Source organism: Trachurus japonicus, chromosome 9 (genome assembly GCF_045865225.1).
Source record: "Trachurus japonicus isolate A0001 chromosome 9, Traja_1.0".
Lineage (NCBI taxonomy): Eukaryota > Metazoa > Chordata > Actinopteri > Carangiformes > Carangidae > Trachurus > Trachurus japonicus.
This window is the reverse complement of record NC_140915.1, coordinates 8,634,334-8,656,659: the sequence shown is the minus strand read 5'-3', so window position 1 is coordinate 8,656,659 and position 22,326 is coordinate 8,634,334. Positions and strand designations below refer to the sequence as shown.

The following is a 22,326-nucleotide window of genomic DNA, read 5'->3' as shown; positions in this document are numbered from 1 at the left end:
CTATACATATATCTGAAACTGTTGAAGATATCAATAAGCTGAGATATAGCTGAATAGTTGAAAGGTTTGTGAACAGTTTAAAAGTTGAATGAAGTCTGTAGCTGAAAGTATGCTGAAGCTATTAGAGGCTGAATGAAGCAGAAGATTTGAAGAGTTTGAAGACTGTTTCAATGTATTCCTATGGGAAAAAAATTGCACAAAAAGTTAAATATTTTAAAAAGTATAAATAGTATGAAAGAGAAAAATAATAGCATAAATGTCCTGAAAAAGCTGCACGTTATTGATATATGAATTGTTGAAATAGCACAAAGTATGAAGAAGGAGTTAAACGCAGAAAAAGGGAAGAAGACTCAGAATAATAATAATAATAAGTTTAAAGAAACAAAATGGCCGAACAGAATAACAATACTGTGAATGCTTCCAGCATTCACACTAATAATAAGTTTAAAGAAACAAAATGGCCGAACAGAATAACAATACTGTGAATGCTTCCAGCATTCACACTAACTAGAAAAAGAAAGCATTTCCTGCAGAAAATGCGTGTGAATGCTGTAAGCAGCTGAACGCTATTGCTGAAGCAATGCTGAATAAGCTGAAGAAATCATTGAAACAAAGTTGAATTAGCTGAAGAACTGTTGAAAAAGTCTAACGTTGAAGCTGAAATATATAACTTGAAGATTAATGCCTTTTTAAGGACAAAAAGCAGTAGAAATGTAAAAAAAAAAAAAAAAAGGAGAAGAAAATGTTAAAATCCTGCATGTTGAAGATGTTTAACAGTTGAAGAGTTGAAATCTGCAGCTAGCCACAGCAAGGAAAACTGATGAACCAGCAGTAACATAGCTGAAGCAACAAGTGAGAATAGATTAAAAAGAAGGAACATGTAAGCAGGAAGCTGATTGACATGACGTGATGGAAAAAATCCTGAATTGTTTAGGTTTAAGTGTAATAAATGTGTGTTTAGTCTAAAAGCAGTAGAAATGTTGAAAAGGCAGAGGAATGTGTTGGAAAATCCTGCATTATTAAGTCTAACAGTTGAGGAGTCTGCAGTCAGCTGCAAAAAGCACTGCTACAGAAAACAGATAAACAAGTGCTAACATGGCTAAAGTAATAAGTGAAAATAGATTAACAAATGGAACCTGTAAGAAGGAGGTTTATTTTGTATGAAATGATTGGAAATTATTTAAATTGTTGAAGATTAGCATAAAGAAATTGAAAAGCTGAAGTCTACTCAAATATATTTAAACATGACAGCATGAATACATTGTTGGACTATTACTAATATAGATTAAACAATATCTAGGTGGTTGGAAATTATTTGAATTGTTGAAGATTGTGGTGAAAGAAAAATTAACATTTTAAGTACACTCAAATTACTCTAATAAAAATTATATGTGTGTTGGATATGTGTGTATGGTCAGTGTGTGTCCGTGTGTGTGTGTGTGTGTGTGTGTGTGTGTGTGTGTGTGTGTGTGTGTGTGTGTGTGTGTGTGTGTGTGTGTGTGTGTGTGTGTGTTGGATATGTGTGTATGGTCAGTGTGTGTCCGTGTGTGTGTGTGTGTGTGTGTGTGTGTGTGTGTGTGTGTGTGTGTGTCCGTGTGTGTGTGTGTGTGTGTGTGTGTGTGTGTGTTGGATATGTGTGTATGGTCAGTGTGTGTCCATTTGTGTGTGTGACCGACAGACAGTCAAATAGAGAGAATGTGTGTGCGTTGCCATGGTGACGTTGCCATGGTGAGGTTACCATGGTGAGGTTGCCATGTTGAGGTTACCATGTAACTGTTGGCTGGTGGCTTTAAGGTATGGTGGCAGCTTTAACCATAGGCTTTAACTGCTCTGTGACACCCTCAAACAGATCTAATGTACGACAAATCTGTACTTAGTACGAGCAAAAGGTTTACATTTTCCGAACCATAAGACCTTGCTGAACGCGTCCATGTCACTTTGGTGTTTCTAGAGTAAAAATTGTTGATTGGATCGCAGGTTGGAAACTTTGGGACGTTTAGAAAATCAGCGCCTACTTTTGAATGGGAGTCAATGGGAGGAGAGAGGGAAATGGCTGCACTCGGAGGCTCCCAGTTTAAATTGTGTTCGTCTCTCTGGTTTTTTGAGCACATGAAGAGATCAAGGATGAGCTTGTCTACAAGCATGCCCGAAATTATGTGTGTAGAGTGTAATCTGTGGCCGTGCTGGCAGGATAGAGAGAAAAATGTGAGAGGATTTTTAGACCCTCTGTCACTCTACCAACTGCCAACGTCCGAACATTCCGTCCCATTGACTTTCATGTTAAATCTGAATTTTGTCAGAAATTTTAATGATTTTAAAACTATACATATATCTGAAACTGTTGAAGATATCAATAAGCTGAGATATAGCTGAATAGTTGAAAGGTTTGTGAACAGTTTAAAAGTTGAATGAAGTCTGTAGCTGAAAGTATGCTGAAGCTATTAGAGGCTGAATGAAGCAGAAGATTTGAAGAGTTTGAAGACTGTTTCAATTCATTTCCTATGAGAGAAAAATTGCAGAAAAAGTTAAATATTTTAAAAAGTATAAATAGTATGAAAGAGAAAAATAATAGCATAAATGTCCTGAAAAAAGCTGCACGTTTTGATATATGAATTGTTGAAATAGCACAAAGTATGAAGAAGTAGTTAAACACAGAAAAAGGGAAGAAGACTCAGAATAATAATAATAATAATAATAATAATAACTAGAAAAAGATAGCATTTCCTGCAGAAAATGCGTGTGAATGCTGAAAGCAGCTGAACGCTGTTGCTGAAGCAATGCTGAATTAGCTGAAGAAATTGTTGAATCAATGCTAAATTAGTTGACGAAACTGCTAAAGCAATGTTGAAAAGACTAATGCTAGAGTAGAGTAGAGTAGAGAGTAGAGGAATACTTTATTCATCCCTAGGAGGGAAAAAGCTGAAACATATAACTTGTAGTGTGAGATGAATGCCTTTTTAAAGGTAAAAAGCAGTAGAAATGCTAAAGGGAGAAGAAAACATTGAAATTCTGCATGTTTAAATGTAATGGTTAAATAGTTGAAATCTGTAGCTAACCTGACAGGAAGGACAACTGATGAACCAGCACTAACATAGCCGAAGCAATGGCTGAGAATATATTTAAAAGTAGAAGATGTGAGACTTTGTATGAAATGGCTGGAAATTACTTGAATTGTCAAAGAAGAGTTTGAAAAATTCCTGAATTAGGAAAAAAGTTAATGCCTACTGAAATACATTGTAAACTGACAGCAGAAGAACATTGTTGAAGAATATAGATCATTAGCATTAGCTGAGGAGTAGAACATGTAAACAGCGGGTTTAATGGTGTGAAATGGTTGAGAAGAGCCTCAGTAGTTTAGGATACGTGTAAAACAATGTGTTCAACATGACCAAAATGGGGAAATGTGTATTTTCAGTTTAAATAGCTAAAGAACAAAATTAACAGCAACGAGTCCATTAACTACAACAGGAAGATAGAGAGGTACATACAAAACAGTCAGACAACTGTAGGAAGTGTGTGTGTGTGTGTGTGTGTGTGTGTGTGTGTGTGTGTGTGTGTGTGTGTGTGTGTGTGTGTGTGTGTGTGTGGTAGTTAGTGTGTGTGTGTGTGTGTGTGTGTGTGTGTGTGTGTGTATGGTGAGTGTGTCCATTTGTGTGTGAGTGTGTGTCCGTGTGTGTGTGTGTGTGTGTGTGTGTGGTAGTTAGTGTGTGTCCATTTGTGTGTGTGTGTGTTGGATTTGTGTGCATGGTGAGTGTGTGTGTCCATTTGTGTGTGTGTGTGTTGGATGTGTGTGTATGGTGAGTGTGTGTCCATTTTTGTGTATGTGTGTGTGTGTGTGTGGTAGTTAGTGTGTGTCCGTGTGTGTGTGTGTGTGTGTGTGTGACACTGACAGACTGAGAGAGAATGTGTGTGATAGATATATGAATTGTTGAAATAGCACAAAGTATGAAGGAGGAGTTAGATCCTGAAAAAGAGCGGAAGAAGTAAGAATAATAATTAGATAGATAGATAGATAGATAGATAGATAGATAGATAGATAGATAGATAGATAGATAGATAGATAGATAGATAGATAGATAGATATAGAGAGAAGGAGAGAGGGAAAGAGAGGGAGGGAGAGATGGAGGGAAGGATAGAGAGAGGGAGGAAGGGAGGGAGAAAGGGAAGGAGGGAGACAGAAGAGAGAGAGGGAAGGATAGAGAGGGGAGGAAGGGAGGGAGAGAGGGAAGGAGGGAGACAGAAGAGAGAGAGGGAAGGATAGAGAGAGGGAGGAAGGGAGGGAGAGAGGGAAGGAGGGAGACAGAAGAGAGAGAGGGAAGGATAGAGAGAGGGAGGAAGGGAGGGATTATAATTATTATCATTTAGAAGTATATAGTATGAATAATATCATTTCAGACAGACAGACAGACCCAGAGAGAACAAGAGAGAGAGACAAATAGAGAGGGTGACACAGAGAGAGAGAAAGAGAGAGAGAGAGAGAGAGAGAGAGATAGATAGATAGATAGATAGATAGATAGATAGATAGACAGACAGACAGACAGACAGACAGACAGACAGACAGACAGACAGACAGACAGACAGACAGACAGACAGACAGACAGACAGACAGACAGACAGACAGACAGACAGACAGACAGACAGACGGACAAAGAGAGAGAGACAGATAGAGAGGGTGACACACACCCACAGATAGATAGATAGATAGATAGATAGATAGATAGATAGATAGATAGATAGATAGATAGATAGATAGATAGATAGATAGATAGATAGATAGATAGAGAGATAGAGAGAGAGAGAGAGACAGACAGACAGACAGACCATGCCACAGCATGGTGGCAGCTTTAACCATAGGCTTTAACTGCTCTGTGACACCCTCAAACAGATCTAATGTACGACAAATCTGTACTTAGTACGAGCAAAAGGTTTACATTTTCCGAACCATAAGACCTTGCTGAACGCGTCCGTGTCACTTTGGTGTTTCTAGAGTAAAAATTGTTGATTGTGTCGCAGGTTGGAAACTTTGGGACGTTTAGAAAATCAGCGCCTACTTTTGAATGGGAGTCAATGAGAGGAAGAGAGGGAAATGGCCGCACTCAGAGGCTCCCAGTTTAAATTGTGTTTGTCTCTCTGGTTTTTTGAGCACATGAAGAGATCGAGGATGAGCTTGTCTACAAGCATGCCCGAAATTATGTGTGTAGAGTGTAATCTGTGGCCGTGCTGACAGGATAGAGAGAAAAATGTGAGAGGATTTTTTAGACCCTCTGTCACTCTACCAACTGCCAACGTCCGAACATTCCGTCCCATTGACTTTCATGTTAAATCTGAATTTTGTCAGAAATTTTAATGATTTTAAAACTATACATATATCTGAAACTGTTGAAGATATCAATAAGCTGAGATATAGCTGAATAGTTGAAAGGTTTGTGAACAGTTTAAAAGTTGAATGAAGTCTGTAGCTGAAAGTATGCTGAAGCTATTAGAGGCTGAATGAAGCAGAAGATTTGAAGAGTTTGAAGACTGTTTCAATTCATTTCCTATGAGAGAAAAATTGCAGAAAAAGTTAAATATTTTAAAAAGTATAAATAGTATGAAAGAGAAAAGTCATAGCAATATTGTCCTGAGAAAGCTGCACGTTTTGATATATGAATTGTTGAAATAGCACAAAGTATGAAGGAGCAGAAAACTGCTGAAAAAGGGTGGAAGAAGTAAGAATAATAATAATAATAATAAGTATAAAGATTTGAATAACAATAGTGTGAATGCTTGCAGCATTCACACTAATAAGTTTAAAGAAACAAAATGGCCGAACAGAATAACAATACTGTGAATGCTTCCAGCATTCACACTAACTAGAAAATTTCCTCTCGGGAAATTTTGAATGGGCCACGGGAGCTATTGCGGGTTGTGCCATCTCTGTCAACATGGGAATCAAACCCACGATCTTAAGGTCAAGACAGAGCTGATCAGACAGACACATGATCATCTTTCTATAAGCACTGATATGGAGGAGCTGTAACCACATTAGGTTACCTGTGTGTGTGTGTGTGTGTGTGTGTGTGTGTGTGTGTGTGTGTGTGTGTGTGTGACTGTAATCACATGAAGCTGGCTCTAGAGTCTGTGTGTGTGTGTGTGTGACTGACTTGACACATAGTTAGTTAGTAGCTTCATCCTGTGTCAGTCTGATTTAGCTGTGTCTGTGTTTATAAACATTTAAACGAGCGCCAGGTGGATTGTTTATGAAGTTAACGAGCTCTGGCCTGAGGATCAAAGAGGTTACCACGGCGATAGGGGCCCCCGCAGGCTGAGACAGACAGAAACGTGGAGAAAAACAGCCATTTTCTGCCTCTAAACCGGCCTCACAATTAGGCTTAGCATGACAAAACGGTAACTCCTATCAGAACAAAACACAGATCAACGTTGCTCTAAGGACTTACTGAAAATTTCGGTACGATTTGGTGTTTCTACAGTAAATATTTTGGCGACGCTGGCAGTTTTAAAACATCAGGCCGTTCTGCTCCTCTCAGAAAATATTTGTATTGGACTCAATGAGGAGCAGGGACAGACGTGGCCGCACTCAGAGGCTGATTCTCTAAGTTCTGTAAGTCTCTCTGATATTTTGAGCACATGACATGAGAGATAACAAGTTTGTCTTACAAATTCTGAAAAAATTATGTCTGTAGAGTGTAAATTGTGGCCGTGGTGGCAATTTATCCAGAAAAAATACAGAATGTTTCTTCACTCTCTCCCACTCTAACCGATGATGTCACGCACTCTGACACGAACATTCCATGCAATACACACCCATTATAATCTCATAATTTCTCCAAAAATGATCATGGTCATTGATCAGGGATTGATCAAAAACTATATGACCTATCAAAACGTGGAGTAATACGACAATACACAAGACTTGTGTCTACTGTTTAAAGTTTAAATGGAGTCTCTAGGTGAAAGTATGCCTGAGCAGTAGACGTTTGTTAAACTCCAATGATTGGTCTTTTTCGGTCTTTTTTTTCCGCCCGTCCCATTGACTTACATGCAAAAATTTTGCGCAGTAAATCGCGACTTACGTCGCGAAAAATTCGTAAACTGTTGAGAAAAGTAATAGCACACCGATCCCGATCAAGCCGCACGTTTTGATATATAATATGTCCTGCAACTCTTCGAGTTGCAGGACTAGTAGCGAACCGAAAAAGCGTCCGGAAGATGAAGGAGAAGAATAACTAGAAACAGCATTTCCTAACGGAACATGCGTGTGAATGCTGAAACCCAATGCTGAACCATGCTGAATTAGCAGAATAAATTGACAAAGACATGCGGAATGGCATACAAGAAACATGTCCATGGAAGGAATTGAACCCACAACTCCATGAGTGGTAACCTAACACACTAACCATACGGCCACAGAGAACCTGAGTTACAATGAGCTTTATACTATGAGGAATCAAAGACTGTCCAATGACAGCTGAATAATTGGAATCAAAAGTCAAGCAATGATGTGAAATGACTGAGGCAGGAATCGAACCTATGACCTTATGATCATAAATCCTTCACTCTGCCACTCAGCTACAGAGAGCACACTGCTTTCAAGACTGTTGTCATTCATTGTAATGTGATGATGTGCTGCAAACTGGTATGAGTAATCAAGGAGATAACAAACACCTGTAACCAATTGAAGGCGGTGGAGGAGAGCAGAATTCAACATAACATAACAAGAGTTCTTCCCTTGGATTCGAACCAGTGACCTTGGGGTTGACAAGCATCCACCCTAACCCCTACACTACCGTGGAATTGTGCAAAAGAGGTTGAGACTTTCATGAATGTGAGATTTTTCAATGATGCTTAAAAAAAAAGTAAGGAAAGTGCAGAAATTAGCCACACCAAGCAAGAAGAGGACTTTTTTGTGACCTGTGACTATTTTTTGGTGAATTAAAATGAATTAAAAAGCACTTAAAGGGATAGTTCACCCTAGAATGATATTTCGCTCATTATCTACTCACCCTCATGTGGACTAAGGGCTGGAAGAAGTTTCAGAGTCCTCCGTCCCTTCTCTGAGTTACAGGGGGTCTTAGTGTAGCAGTGCATGTCCATATAACGGTTGTAAAGGGACACCAGAGCTCTTCGTAAAAAAACACACACAAAAAAACATCCAAATACCTCCATGCTGCTCGTATGTAATGTCCGTCTTGTGCTGAAGCCCCAAATTGCGTAATTGTCCCGAAAAAAATTAAATAAATCTATATTTTAAGCTTGTTTGTAGCGGAAGCTTCTCAAAGCTCCTCTTCCTGGTCCGTCCAAATCTCGCATGATTTGCGCCGGCGTCAGTGCGGTTACTGCGAATCACGCGAGATTTGGACGGACCAGGAAGAGGAGCTTTGAGAAGCTTCCGCTACAAACAAGCTTAAAATATAGACTTATTTAATTTTTTTCGGGACAATTACGCAATTTGGGGCTTCAGCACAAGACGGACATTACATACGAGCATCATGGAGGTATTTGGATGTTTTTTTGTGTGTGTTTTTTTACGAAGAGCTCTGGTGTCCCTTTACAACCGTTATATGGACATGCACTGCTACGCTCTGTAACTCAGAGAAGGGACGGAGGACTCTGAAACTTCTTCCAGCCCTTAGTCCACATGAGGGTGAGTAGATACAGTAATGAGCGAAATATCATTCTAGGGTGAACTATCCCTTTAACAGCAAGTTACAAAGTTGAGCTCCTTCTCCTGCTCTCATTCAGCCCATGAGAGCAGAGAGCTCCCTGGCTGCATTTAAAAAATATTTTAAATTATTATCTAAGAATGGAAGAATGAAGAATGGAATGGAATTGTCTGTTTGTGTATGTGTGCATGTGTGACTGTGTGTGAGTGTCTGTGTGTGTCTGTGTGTGAGTGTGATGCCTGTGTTTGTGCGTGGACATCCTCTGTCAGTCTGGTTTATCATGTGTGTGTGTGGGGCTGTGTTTAAAAACATCTTAACGAGCAGCCAGGCTGCACCTGACCTGTTCTATTTATAGACTTTGATAACGAGCTGGCCACTACAGCTGGACCAACTGCACACAGAGCAGAGCAGAGCAGAGAGATTTGAGCTCTGAGCAGCTTCCCAAAAAAGAGAACCGTAACTCTTATCAGAATGTGGTCCTGACCATCTGGGCAAGGAGACCTTCCTGAGCACAATCATGTGCATTAAATGTTTGTAGGGCAAAAACTTTTCTTGCCGTCGCAAGGTAGAAAAGGGGGGCATTTCTGCTTTTCTAAAAAAATCAGCTCCTACTTTTATATTGAAGTGGATGAGCCACTGGAGCGGGTCTAGCTGGACAATTAGGCTCACTGAGACAATTCTGTAAGTCTGTCTGCTGTTTTGAGCACATTAAATGAGACACGACAAGTGTGGCTACAAACCGGTGAGGAAATCATGTGTCTAGAGTTTAATTTGTGGCCGTGCTGGCAATTTATCCAGAAAAAATCCTGAATGTTTTTTCGATCCCTCTCACTCTAACGATGATGTCACTCACTCTGATCCAACCCCATACACACTCATTGAAAAGTGTGAAATTTGTCAGAAATCCTCATGTGCTTTTAAAGGATTTATCTCAAAAACGGTGCAAGCTATGAAAAAGTTGTAAATACAGGATGAATACATTAGAAGTTTGTCTACAGCTCAGAATTTGAATGAAGTCTCTAGTTGAAAGTATGTGGACGCTTTAAAGGCTGAAAGAAGTAAGAAGATTTGAAGAGTTTCAAGACTGTTCCAATGCATTCTCTATGGGGAAAAAAAAATCAGAAATAGTTGAATATTGCAAAAAGTATGAATAGTTGAAAAGAGAAAAGACATAGCACACCTGTCCCGAAAAGGCTGAACATTTTGATATTTGAATTGTTGAAATAGCACAAAGTATGAAGGACTAGTTACATGACAAAGAAAGGCAGAAAATGGCCGAACCGAATAACAATAGTGTGAATGCTTCCAGCATTCACACTAATAAGAAAAAATCCACACAATAACAGTAGTGCCCGGGCTTCGCCCGGGCACTGGTCCCTGCAGCTATTTCATAGCTGTTGGGACCAGTGCCCGGTGCGATTGCCCGCGGCCCTAAAAATCCACACAATAACAGTAGTGCCCGGGCTTCGCCCGGGCACTGGTCCCTGCAGCTATTTCATAGCTGTTGGGACCAGTGCCCGGTGCGATTGCCCGCGGCCCTAATTAACTCTTTGTGTGTGTGTGTGCGTGTGTCTGTGTGTGTCTTTTCACACACCTGTCCACCTCGTCACGAGTCACGATGTCTCGTTTCTTCAGCGCCTTGATGGCGTAAAGTTTCGCCGTCTTCTTGAACTCTGCCAGCAGAACCTGGACACCAAACATCGACACGACTGACTGAGAACACACACAAACACACACACACACACACACACACATACATACACATACATACACACACATACACACATATACACACACATATACACACACACAAGATGCCGTTTATACTGAGTTTATACTAAAAGGCCTGAAGCTGTGCGTTACCTTCCCAAAGTGTCCTCGGCCCAGGACGGAGATGTACCTGAAGTCGTCCATGTTCATCCTGGGAGAGAAACAGGAAGTGAAGTGAAGTGAGATTCATCCTCACCTTTTACTGAGATGTGTGTGTCTGTGTCTGTGTGTCTGCAAAGATGGTTTATAAACCAAGACCCCCCATGACGAGTCAGCTTCCTATATACATGTCAGGTGGGCTTCTGCACGGCCTTTTTAGGGAGACTAGTAGCCTTGAGTGTATTGACTCCAATGGGAAAATTGAACGTGAACACAGATTATGGTCTGTCCTTTCGCCCCACAGTCACTGAAGTAAATTTTGGACTCATTTTTCACAAGCCACATCTCTTCTGAATTTTTTGACACAAAAATAATAATTAATAATTTGCTTTTTGCTGTTGCGTGAATATCAGAATATATTCGACACACCTGGGAGCTTTTGAACTACTGCTCCTTCTCATTGTCTTCGAAAAGTCTTCAGTATCCAGGTCTTTATCTCACAGTCACACTGGTTGAAATTTTGGCTAAAAAGTTACTGAATCGATTCGAGTCAATGAATCAAAATCGTCCTTGAATCGAATCGGCGACCACGAATCGTAATTTGAAGACTAGGGGCAGCCTTGAGTGTATTGACTCCAATGGGAAAATTGAATGTGAACACAGATTATGGTCGAATCTTTCTCCCCACAGTCACTGAAGTAAATTTTGGACTAATTTTTCACAAGCCACATCTCTTCTGAACAGTTTGACACAAAAATGGCAATTTTCAGACGGACACATCAGGAGAAAATGAACTTTGTCTCTGTCTCTATGACACACTCTCGCCAGATTTGGCACAGATCTCCGTCCTAGGCAACGTCATACAAACGGCCGCGAACTCCCGTGAAAATGATTTAAATAATTTTCGTCATGCTAAATATGAATATGTGTAAATATTTAATGCTATCAATATATATATAATATAAATATCTCACTTTGATCTACCTACAAATTTTATAAATCCACACACATGTGACGGTTGGCCACGCCCATTTAGAGAGACAGGAAGTGCATAGTTTTTATTATTTATCAAAAAATGGCCGCTCATGGCGTATCTTGGTAAATAAAGTATCTTTGGTGTCTGTGTGTGTGTAAATGTGTGTGTGTGTGTACTTTAGAGCAGATACAGTCTGATCTTCACCTCCCTCTGTATTGTTAATGGACGACTGCAAACAGAAACAAACTTGATTATTATATCGTAAATATTTTATATCTGATCCACTGCTTTTATATAAGAATAAAAATAAAACAAATGAATCATTTAGTGATAATTAATAATAAATCTCTGAACCAGTACGAGAAGCTGAGATTATGAATGTTTCTCGGTCGTTATTTACCAGCGCGGACACAGAGGAGGTTTTCTGTTCAGAGGTGGTGATGGTGGTGGTGGTCGTGGTGGTGGTGGAGGAGGGGGGGTCGTTGCCCTGGGAGACGCTGGTGGGAGGGGGAGCGGGAGGGGGCTGCTCCTCGGCGACGGTCAGTCTGATCACAGGAGCTTCACTGCACAGAGAGAAAGACAGAGGGATGAGAGGAAGAAGAAAGAGAAGAAAACGATGTGTTCATGTCTTTGACTCAGGTTAAAATACGTAAATACATTTAAAGGTTTACTGATTTTTACTTTATTCCTTGAATTAACCTTTAAAAGCAGATTTACATTCATGGTCAAGTGTTTTATATCTTTTATACCACTAGTTTGAGTCAAAAACAGCCCTTTCTATAAGTTTCTTTTTCTGTCTGCCAAAAAAATAAAAAATAAAAATTGGACAAAATGCTGGATAGTAGCATTTTTTTAAAGTGGGGTTGTATGATCTACAAATAGCCCCTAAGTACTTTAATTGCAGTAGCAGACTCTCTACACTCCTCCCATTAGCAACGCCAGCCCATAATAGCCCTGCCCAGAGATTTACAACATACATTCAGTACGTTTACATGCAGAGCTTAATCGAGCTATGCTCAAAATTCGATTTTGGCGTCAAGTCGGACTTCTGTCCTTGTCTCAATATACATGCAACTGAGAAAATCGAATAACTGACGGGGTCCACCCCCTCATGCGGCTTCACCCGTTGCTTCAGCGGGTTAATACGCCTCCTGTCCTGTTGACTTTTCTGTCACCTCGTAAAAAACTGAATATAAACAACTTAGTAAGCTTAATAATAAATTCTCAACTGCAGTTCCCGACCAGACGCACCAGTCTGGGCCGGATTCACGCTGAGAATAGGATACGGGCTTCCTTTTTCCTCTCTCTCTCTCTCTCTTTTAAAAAAAACCCTCTTGCTGGTTGCGCTGTGTGAAATACATTGACTCGGCGCTGATGTTGGGTTTTTTTCTTTACTTTGCCGGGTTCGGGCGGCTTCTCTGCTCCACTTGGTGCCGTCTCTACTGTTGTGGAGCATGCGCACATACATTGTCCAGTTATACTCCGACTAAGGTGTTTACATGACGGAGAAAATCGAATTCCAATCGAATTATCTGGGTGTCTTAATCGGAGTTCTCAACTCCGATTTCAGTCGGACTAAGGTGTTTACATGCACTTCAGTTGTCCAGTTATAGTCGGATTAAGGCAATAATTCGTTTTTTTCAAGTGTCATGTAAACGTACTGAGTGTTGTGAACAGACCCAAAGAAACGGCCTATTTTCGTGGCCTAAAAGAGGTTTTACCTGAAAAAAAAAAACACAGTTCCATTGTTCGCTATAATACAATTTTTTCCAGCCCTTCAAAGTGCAGGAAAAACACAGTTTTTATTTGGACCTTTTGTGTATTTCTTTTTCAGGTAAAACCTCTTTTAGGCCGTGAAAATAGGCCGTTTCTTTGGGTCCATTCACAACAATGCATGTTGTAAATCTCTGGGCAGGGCTATGGGCTGGCGTTGCTAACGGGAGGAGTGCAGAGAGTCTTCCACTGCAATTAAAGTAGTAGTAGTAGTAGTAGTAGTAAAATACAACCCCACTTTAAAAAAATGCTACTATCCCTTTAACGCCTTGCTTTTCAAATTCTTCAAATATGTTGTAAAAAAGAAACATTTACCGACACTGATGACGTCTATAGGTTCATGAAAAATGGCTAAATACTGTACATGAGTGTAGTTGTAGGTAAATCAATAATAAGAGGCTAAAATGAAGTATTGTAATACCACTTACTTAGTAGCGAGCCTCTATTTTGGGTTCATTCATACTCAAAAATAAAACAACATGCCTATAACTGATAGATGAAATCTCTGCAGCTACAGGTCATATTTTGTCATAATATAAAGGAACAGTTACAAGATATATGTTCAGATGTGTCAATATAAGTATTTAGAAGTGTTATAATTATTATTGATTATTATTTTAGTAGCTTGTAGTCTGAGTTTGTCCTGTGTGTAATCCGTTGTGCAGCATGTCGTTCGGGTTCACCGGCAGAACACAATTACAGTAAACAAGCTCAGGCTGTGATCTAATCTGAGAAGCGATGAGGTAACAACAACGTACAAGCTTAAATAAATGTTTGGCAAAGTGGAGACACTAACAGACTCAGACAAGGTGAAAACTATTTGTCTGCATCGTTTAATCACAAAGATGTTCTTATATATACAAAGCAAATTGAAGAAATACGCTTTTAGTGTAGCATTCAACTGAATTTTATTATTTAATATAAGATTTATAGCACTATTTATTGCTTTAATTGTTTTTTTTGTTCTATTAGATCTACATATATTTATATATATTTTATTTTCTCCACTTATTTTTATTGAAATTTTTCTTTATTCTATTACATTTACCTGTTTTATCTCGGTTTTTATCCACTCTCTAGTGTTTTCTCCACTGCAAAGCACAAATTGTCGAGTGTAAGTCGGCATTTCCTCTTATCTGTGTTTTTAACTCCTCATTTTATGAACTGTATTTCTTTTATATGAGAGTGTGTGTGTATATGTGTACATATATATATAGGTGATAGTTTGTATATGTGTATATAGGTATATTTTATATTTTATTTTATTCTTTTATATTATTGCTACATCTGTCTACATTAGCCGAATGTTTGGAGCAGCTGACAGATGAATTTCCTTCGGGATTAATAAAGTATTTACCTATCTATCTATCTATCTATCTATCTATCTATCTATCTATCTATCTATCTATCTATCTATCTATCTATCTATCTATCTATCTATCTATCTATCTATCTATCTATCTATCTCAGTGGTTTAATTCTTGGGTGTGAATGTGTGTATGTCAATGTGTGCAAATACATTTTTATTATCATACTTTGAGCTGCTTCCTGTATGAAAAGTGCTCTACAAATAAAGTTTGATTGATATAAAACATCCTCAGAGGGTAAAGTGAAATTCAACCATCTTTAAAAAGGGTCCCTGAACGCATCACGTGACTCTCTGACCCTGGCAGTGCGGTGGCGGTGGATGTGGGCGGAGCCTCCTTGTCGGGCGGGCGTGGCTCGGGCGTGGTGCAGAGCGTGGAGCTGAAGGTGGTGAAGGAGCTGTAGCGAGGGAGGATGCTCATCATCAGGTGACCCCACGTGGCGAAGTTCATGTTCATCTGAGCCGCTCGCAGGAAGTTCTTACCTGGGAAATACAAAAAAAACACAAAAAAAACAACAACGAAATCAAAATCAAATCACACACGAACCGGAGCAGCAGGAATCAGACTGTGAACGGAGACGCGTTGGATTCTGCAGCGACCTCTCTCTTTGGTGAAAATACATCGCTGGCGTCTCAGTTTCGGCTGCCGCTCCACAACAGTGTCGATGAATCGAAGCTGGAAACAAACACAAGATGGATCATTAAAGTCAGGATTCATGTTATTATATTAAATTATTATTATTATGATAATATAAAATGTAACATTAAGGTCAAAGATGTAATTTTGTGGCTTAATGTCATGATAATAATGTCATTTTGTGACAATAAAGGAGAAAAAGAATCTTTAAATCGAATAACTTTAACTCAAATAACAATGAAAACTACTTATTTGGTGGAACTGGATAATTAAATGAGATAAAAACCGGGTTTTGAAACATTAATTAAATGTTTTGGTGACTTATGACCTTTTGCAATAAAGTTCTGATGAACCATGAAACAGTTATAAGACTTAAAATGAGTCAAAACAACTGAGAAAAACTGTAAAACTACAGATAAAACAAGTCAAACAGAGACATAACACAAAGAGGATGAACTTCATAAATGATGAGGATCTGAATGAGACATGAGAGAAAACCACAAGATGGATCATTAAAGTCAGGATTTATGTTATTATATTATTAAATTATTATTATGATGATCATATAAAACGTAACATTTGGGTCAAAGATGTAATTTTGTGGCTTGATATCATAATAATAATGTAATTTTGTGACAATAAAGGAGAAAAACTATGAGAAAAACTGTAAAACTACAGATAAAACAAGTCAAACAGAGACATAACACAAAGAGGATGAACTTCATAGATGATGAGGATCTGAATGAGACATGAGAGAGTTATTATATTAAATTATTATTATTATTATTATGATAATATAAAACGTAACATTTGGGTCAAAGATGTAATTTTGTGGCTTAATATCATAATAATAACAATAAAGGAGAAAAACTATGAGAAAAACTGTAAAACTACAGATAAAACAAGTCAAACAGAGACATAACACAAAGACGATGAACTTCAGACAATGAGACATGAGAGATTTGACCAGTATTAATAATGCAGGTGTGTGTGTGTGTGTGTGTGTGTGTGCGTGTGTGTGTGTGTGTGTGTGTGTGTGTGTGTGTGTGTACCTGGACGTAGAGGAGGCCTTGCGGCTCCAGACTCAGACCTCGGTCCTGGTCCTGGTTCTCCATCATCTCCTCCAGACGCAGGAACCTGACGGCGCACATCGCCCCCCGGTCCCGCCAGAAGACGCACACCTCCAGCTCCCGCGACTGAAAACATAACAATAATATATTTTTTTTAACTCTGTAACTTAAAAACAAACCTCAAACCCCAAACAGTAAATACATTTCCTCTGATTGTGAAGTTTGAACTGAGAGCCAGGTGCTGGTCTGAGGGCGACGCCTGCTGGTCGGAGGCAGAACTACAACAATAACAAACCCACAGTATCTGCAGGTTTCAACAAGCTAAACTTTCATAAGACTTGTTCTATTGTTTTAAAGTCCATCATGAATGCAATTTAAGATCTATTTCACAACCACACTGGGAAAAAAAAATGACAAAGGATATTTTTTTTTTTTTTTAAAGAAGGAATTACTTGCAAAACACCTTCTGTTTGTCTTTTTATATGTGTGTGTGTGTGTCCTTGTTATGTCTGCACATACTTGGTAAATAAATATGATTCTTGTTCTGATTATTAATGGGTATAAAACAGACTGAACCTCTGGACGACCGTTTCCCTGTTTGTTTCGTTTTGCAATGATGTCAAAGTTTGATCAAAACACTCCTTAGAATAAAAAATAGACTGAACTTTGTTACTTTATAAAGGTTGTGTTTCTCACTTTTTATTTAAGAACTGTCAAAACTGTGTTCAAGACTAAAAATCAATAATTTAAGTGTAGATTTGGTGGTTTCAGACTTTAACTAAACGTTATAAGACCCCGTGGATATCTTGACTCTTGTGTGTTTTACTGCACATGAGCTGCCTCCTCATACAAGCAGGTTGAAGGGCTCAACAGCACAGCGCCACCTGCTGCTCACTGACAAACCTGTTGAGTTTAGAAAAAAAAAAAAAACACATATAAATATATATACAGTATATATATAGATCTTTATATCTGTTTTATACACATGAATCTGTTAATAACAGTTTATATTTTTTATAAAAATGAGCATGACTCAATAAGAAGTATTTTAAATATGTTCAATATTTTTTATTACAGTTAATAAATGTAATTACATTTTATTAAGGTCAGAGTATAAACTAAGATCCTGTAAACCCGAGATAATTAAGTAAAGAAGACCATGAGCCATGTTTGTATTAATTTTATAATATTAACCCCTTAATGATCCTGGAACAATTCACCTGCCTGCTTTTAAATCTTTTTTTTTTAAATGTCTCTTTTATCCACACTTTTATTTCTTTTGGATCTTTAATTATTACTTTTTATTACTTATTTTTACTGTTTTGTTGTTTGTTTTTATCTTTTTGTGCCTTACAGTACTTGTTTAAAAAAAACAAAAAAACAATACCCCTTATTATTATTATTATATCATATATGTTTACCATCAGATCAGAGCGGCTGAGAGGTCAAAGGTCACCTCGGCATCGTTACAAAAGAAGCTTTGTGGCCTTGTTTCCGTTGCAATTCAATAAACAGTGACAGTTTAACCTACATCTGATTTATGATGATGATAATGAGATCTACTGTACATTTGACGGTTTTACGACTCTGTTCATTGTATAACTGCATATATGACGTGCACTGGTTGTGCTGAATTACCCCTCGGGGGCAATAAAGATTAACCTAATCTAATCTACATACGTTTCTGAAAAAAAAAAAGGAAAAACAAATGATTCTACTGCAAAAACTCAAGATCGTTCTAAGAATATTTGTCTTATTTCTTGTCAAAATGTCTCATTTCTAGTCAAAACTAATCTCTTTCCATTTAAAATAAGACTCATCACCTAAAAATTTACTTGTTTTTAGATACATTTCACTTGTTTCCAACAAATATTCACTTTAGACAAGTAGAAAAATCTGTCAGTGAAAGCAAAGTTTTTTGTGCTTGTAATAAGGAAGAAGAACTTGCTCTATCTACTATCAGATTTTTCTACTTATTTCAAGTGAAAATATGCCTGAAAGAAGTAAAAAGTGTCTAAAACAAGCTACTTTCAAATGTGAGGAGTCTTATTTTAAGTAGAATGAGATTTGTTTTGACTAAAAATGACATTTTGTTTAGAAATAAGACAAATATTCTTGGTAAGATATTTGAGTTTTTGCAGTGAGGCAGTAGAAAACAACACCATGTTGCAGTAAACCAGCGGAGGTGAAATAACAAACACGCAGGAGGGGATGAAGGAAGGAAGGTGGGCGGCGTGAATCAGGAGGACGATCACGAATAAATGAGTCAGAGCGTGAGGGGCGTTCAAGTGTCGGCGGATCAGGTGGGAACTTTTAGTTTCTTTGTGCTGACAGGAGACAAACTACTGTTCAGCTGGTGTCAACACTGCAAAAACTCAAAATCTTACCGAGAATATTTGTCTTATTTCTAGTCAAAATGTCATTTCTAGTCAAAACAAATCTCATTATACTTAAAATAAGACTCATCACATAAAAAGTAGCTTGTTTTTAGACACTTTTTAACTTGTTTCAAGCAGATTTTCACTTGAAATAAGTAGAATAATCTGATAGTGGAGCAAGTTTTTCTTTCTTATTACAAGCACAAAAAACCTGCTTTCACTGGCAGATTTTTCTACTTATTTTAAGTAAAAATTTGTTTGAAACAAGTGAAAATTATATAAAAACAAGTTAGTTTTTAGGTGATGAGGCTCATTTTAAATGGAAAGAGATTAGTTTTGACTAGAAATTAGACATTTTGACAAGAAATAAGACAAATATTCTTGTAAAGATTTTGAGTTTTTGCAGTGAATTAGCAACGAACGATGAGAAGGTTTGTGGAGCAGCAGAGCACAGACGTTATAGATTCATCTTGTGTCACATCGTGCAGCTGATTGACTTTGCTATTTACAGTTTTTCCACAGTTGCTTTAAAGGAATAGTTCACCAAAAAATGAAATTCAGTCATTATTGACTCACCCTCATGCTGATGAATACTCCGGAGTACTTTTTTATTCCTCAAAGTGCATCTGGAGACCCAGGAGGCCGGTTCATAGTCCAACGAAAACTTTACATGAAAGTAATAGGGCCTGACACAAATTAAACGTCCATAAAACTACACAAAAACCATTTAATATTCCTCCACACTGCTCGTCCACTGCAATCCAAGTGTCCTGAAGGGAGATAGTCCAGAGTTTACTGGAAACAATGTCATTTAGGACATTTTAACAGCCTAAACAGTCCTGGATTGAATTTGCCTGTGAATGTGATGTCCTAAATGATGCTGTTTCCAGTAAACTCTGGACTATCTCCCTTCAGGACACTTGGATTGCAGTGGACGAGCAGTGTGGAGGAATATTAAATGGTTTTGGTGTAGTTTTATGGACCTTTTTGTGTCGGGCTCTATTGACTCTCATATAAGGATTTTGCAGCCTAGTATTTAGGCTGCATACTGTAAGTAGCTATACATGTATTTGCACATGTGTGTATGTGTAAGTATTAATCAGGAAGTTAAAAATATGAGGCGGTATTGTAATTAAGGTGTGGGATTAAATAAATTAGTGCTTCTTTCCACTCCTTTTGAATATGTACAGTATTATTGTTGCTTTCTTTCATGGTCCTTTTATGTTTGTGGTTGAAGACCACCTGTTTTTTTGTTTTTTTTAATTTCCACATACTGTATGCCAATAAAGCTGAACTGAACTGAACCAAACACATACAGTATTTCTGAACTATCAAGTTAAAACCATCATAATCTCTGACTTTATCGGTGTCAAACAAAAACTGGGAGAGAGTTTCATATCTGCCCTTTCCAGCCAAGTCGACAGCAGCGCTCCAGGTGACCTACATTATCGTTTTTGTTATACGGTGCTTTGAGAACGTCACACGATCTGAGTGAAAATGACGGTTCCTAGTGAAATATCTGGCCATATCATCACAATATGATGAAGATGGTTGTAGGAGCCATAATTCATAGATATGTAAAAAAGAGTTGGAAACTTAGATTGTATTTCATTATTTCTAAGTTAGTATTTTAAATCTATGTGTTCTAGTTGAGAGAGATTACGGCACCGACTGCCTCAGTTTGGATGAGAGCGGTGTGAAAGGAAGCACAGTATTTCTACGGAGTGATGGATGTAAATTGTTTTTTCTTTAAGTAAACTTTGTTTTGAAAGGGATACATCTCTTAATTCATTCTTGTAAGAATCCCTGCCTTTCATCCTCTCACGTGGCTTTGACAACACGAAGGAAAGCCGCAAAAATGGTGATATTTTTTTGCATATCCTGCAGCTCTCGTCTTAACGCCTGACCGGCCTTTACCAGTAAAACTAAAATATGACGTAGCATCTTCTTCCCGGGGGGTTGGGGGCTGTCCTGGGTGTTTCCTCCTCCTCCGTTGTGCAAAGCTGGCAGGAAAAACGCAGCGAGCGCTGACCGACTGACTTTTATTGATCGGCCTCGTCACCTCCCTCCGCCTGCCAACCGGCTACATCTGCATTAGCTGTTCTACATCCTGATCGCTGCAGACCGACGGCTCTGCTCTGCTCGCACAGCGGCCTCGCTCTGCAGGAAGAAGGTTTCTGTCTGTCTGTGTTTAGTTTAGTCGACAGTAGATGCTTTTATTTTGTTTTTGTTTTTTTGTGTTTTTGCACAGTCTGGACGATTATTCTTCATTCTCAAAATACCGTGAAAAACCGGTCCCTACATTTTACAGACACACAAAAGCTTAAAATCATTCACATTTAACCAAAACTATGCAACTCAATACCCATTTTAATGATGGTAATAATTTCAGTTTATACTGTATATTTGCAATTTTATTTTTTTAGGTTAGCTTAACGGTATTGGGTGTAAAAACATTTATACAACATAATAATTGGTCGATTATGGACAAACACAGGGCTTAATATATGAATAAAGTGAAAACAAAATTGACCATTTAATAATATACATGTTTTAAAAAGAATATCTGTGCTATGATTTGATGTCATTGGTGTTACTGGCATCACAGACCATTATTTTAAAAGGTTAAGAATATGTGAGAAAGAGCTTCCAGGGTCAAAGTTCAACAAAGAAGTGGTGAGTGTCTCTTTACTGAGTAAAAGTAAGATATTTTACATTTTGTGATCACCCGTGAGCTGCTCCCAAAGGTCAGGAGGAATAAAAGCTTCAGAGTGAAGAGGAGGAAACACGGTGAAACCAAACTGGGCTCATTCTCAACCTCTGAGGTCATTTATAATATATATATACAGTAATATAGGCTACATGTCCAGTATTTATTATTTATCTCACTGCACTACTACCTCATTGATTATTTGCACTCTACCAGCTGACCACCTTTAATCCACCGGCCGCTTTACTTATTTATATTATATTGTACTTGTATGTGTTCTCTGTTGTATTGTGTTGTTGCTCTGTTGTTTCTGTCTTTTTAATATAAACAGTGTGTGTGTTTGTGTACAAGCGAGTGACGATAAACCGGAGTCAAATTCCTCGTATGTCTGCACATACATGGTAAATAAATGTGATTCTGATTCTGATTCTGGTTTATTTGGTGTAAAATGTGGCTGAGTTGATCATTTTAGGAACGATTCTGGGCTGGATTCAGCATAATGATGATCCGAAGCTTGTGACAAATGGTTATTTCTCCAGATATAATAATAATATTGTGTCAGTGGTTATTATTTTACTGCTCTGAGCTGAGTCAGAACTTCCGGATGTTGAACTAAAAACATCCATTTTGCAAAAAACAAAAACAAAACTGCCCTTAAAGCACATGTTATTCTAGAGAACATGACACAGCGGCGCTGGGTAGGATCTTTTTTTTACCATATAGATTTTTTATGTTGTTATTATTAAATGTTTCCTCATCTTTAATTCTCTCAAATAGCGTGTGGTATTGGTGTTAGTGTTTGGCAGGTATCATAAGTTGTTCTTCTTCCTGCTCCTTTCCATTTATGCTGTTGTGTAGATAAAGAAAAGAAAAAGAGAAAATGT

General features: G+C 38.2%; 1 protein-coding gene across 1 annotated transcript in view; it reads right to left on the bottom strand.

Moving 5' to 3' along the window:
* Positions 1-22,326, bottom strand: part of LOC146980941 (serine/threonine-protein kinase N2-like) — a 64,881-nt gene that overhangs the window by 27,614 nt on the left and 14,941 nt on the right. The window contains exons 6-12 of the mRNA XM_085785853.1: positions 16,337-16,480; positions 15,248-15,323; positions 14,947-15,130; positions 11,909-12,071; positions 11,685-11,737; positions 10,527-10,584; positions 10,258-10,349 (exon numbers count right to left, since the gene is read on the bottom strand). Of these exons, the coding sequence (XP_085641979.1) occupies positions 10,258-10,349; positions 10,527-10,584; positions 11,685-11,737; positions 11,909-12,071; positions 14,947-15,130; positions 15,248-15,323; positions 16,337-16,480 (770 nt within the window). The remainder of the gene's footprint in view (positions 1-10,257; positions 10,350-10,526; positions 10,585-11,684; positions 11,738-11,908; positions 12,072-14,946; positions 15,131-15,247; positions 15,324-16,336; positions 16,481-22,326) is intronic.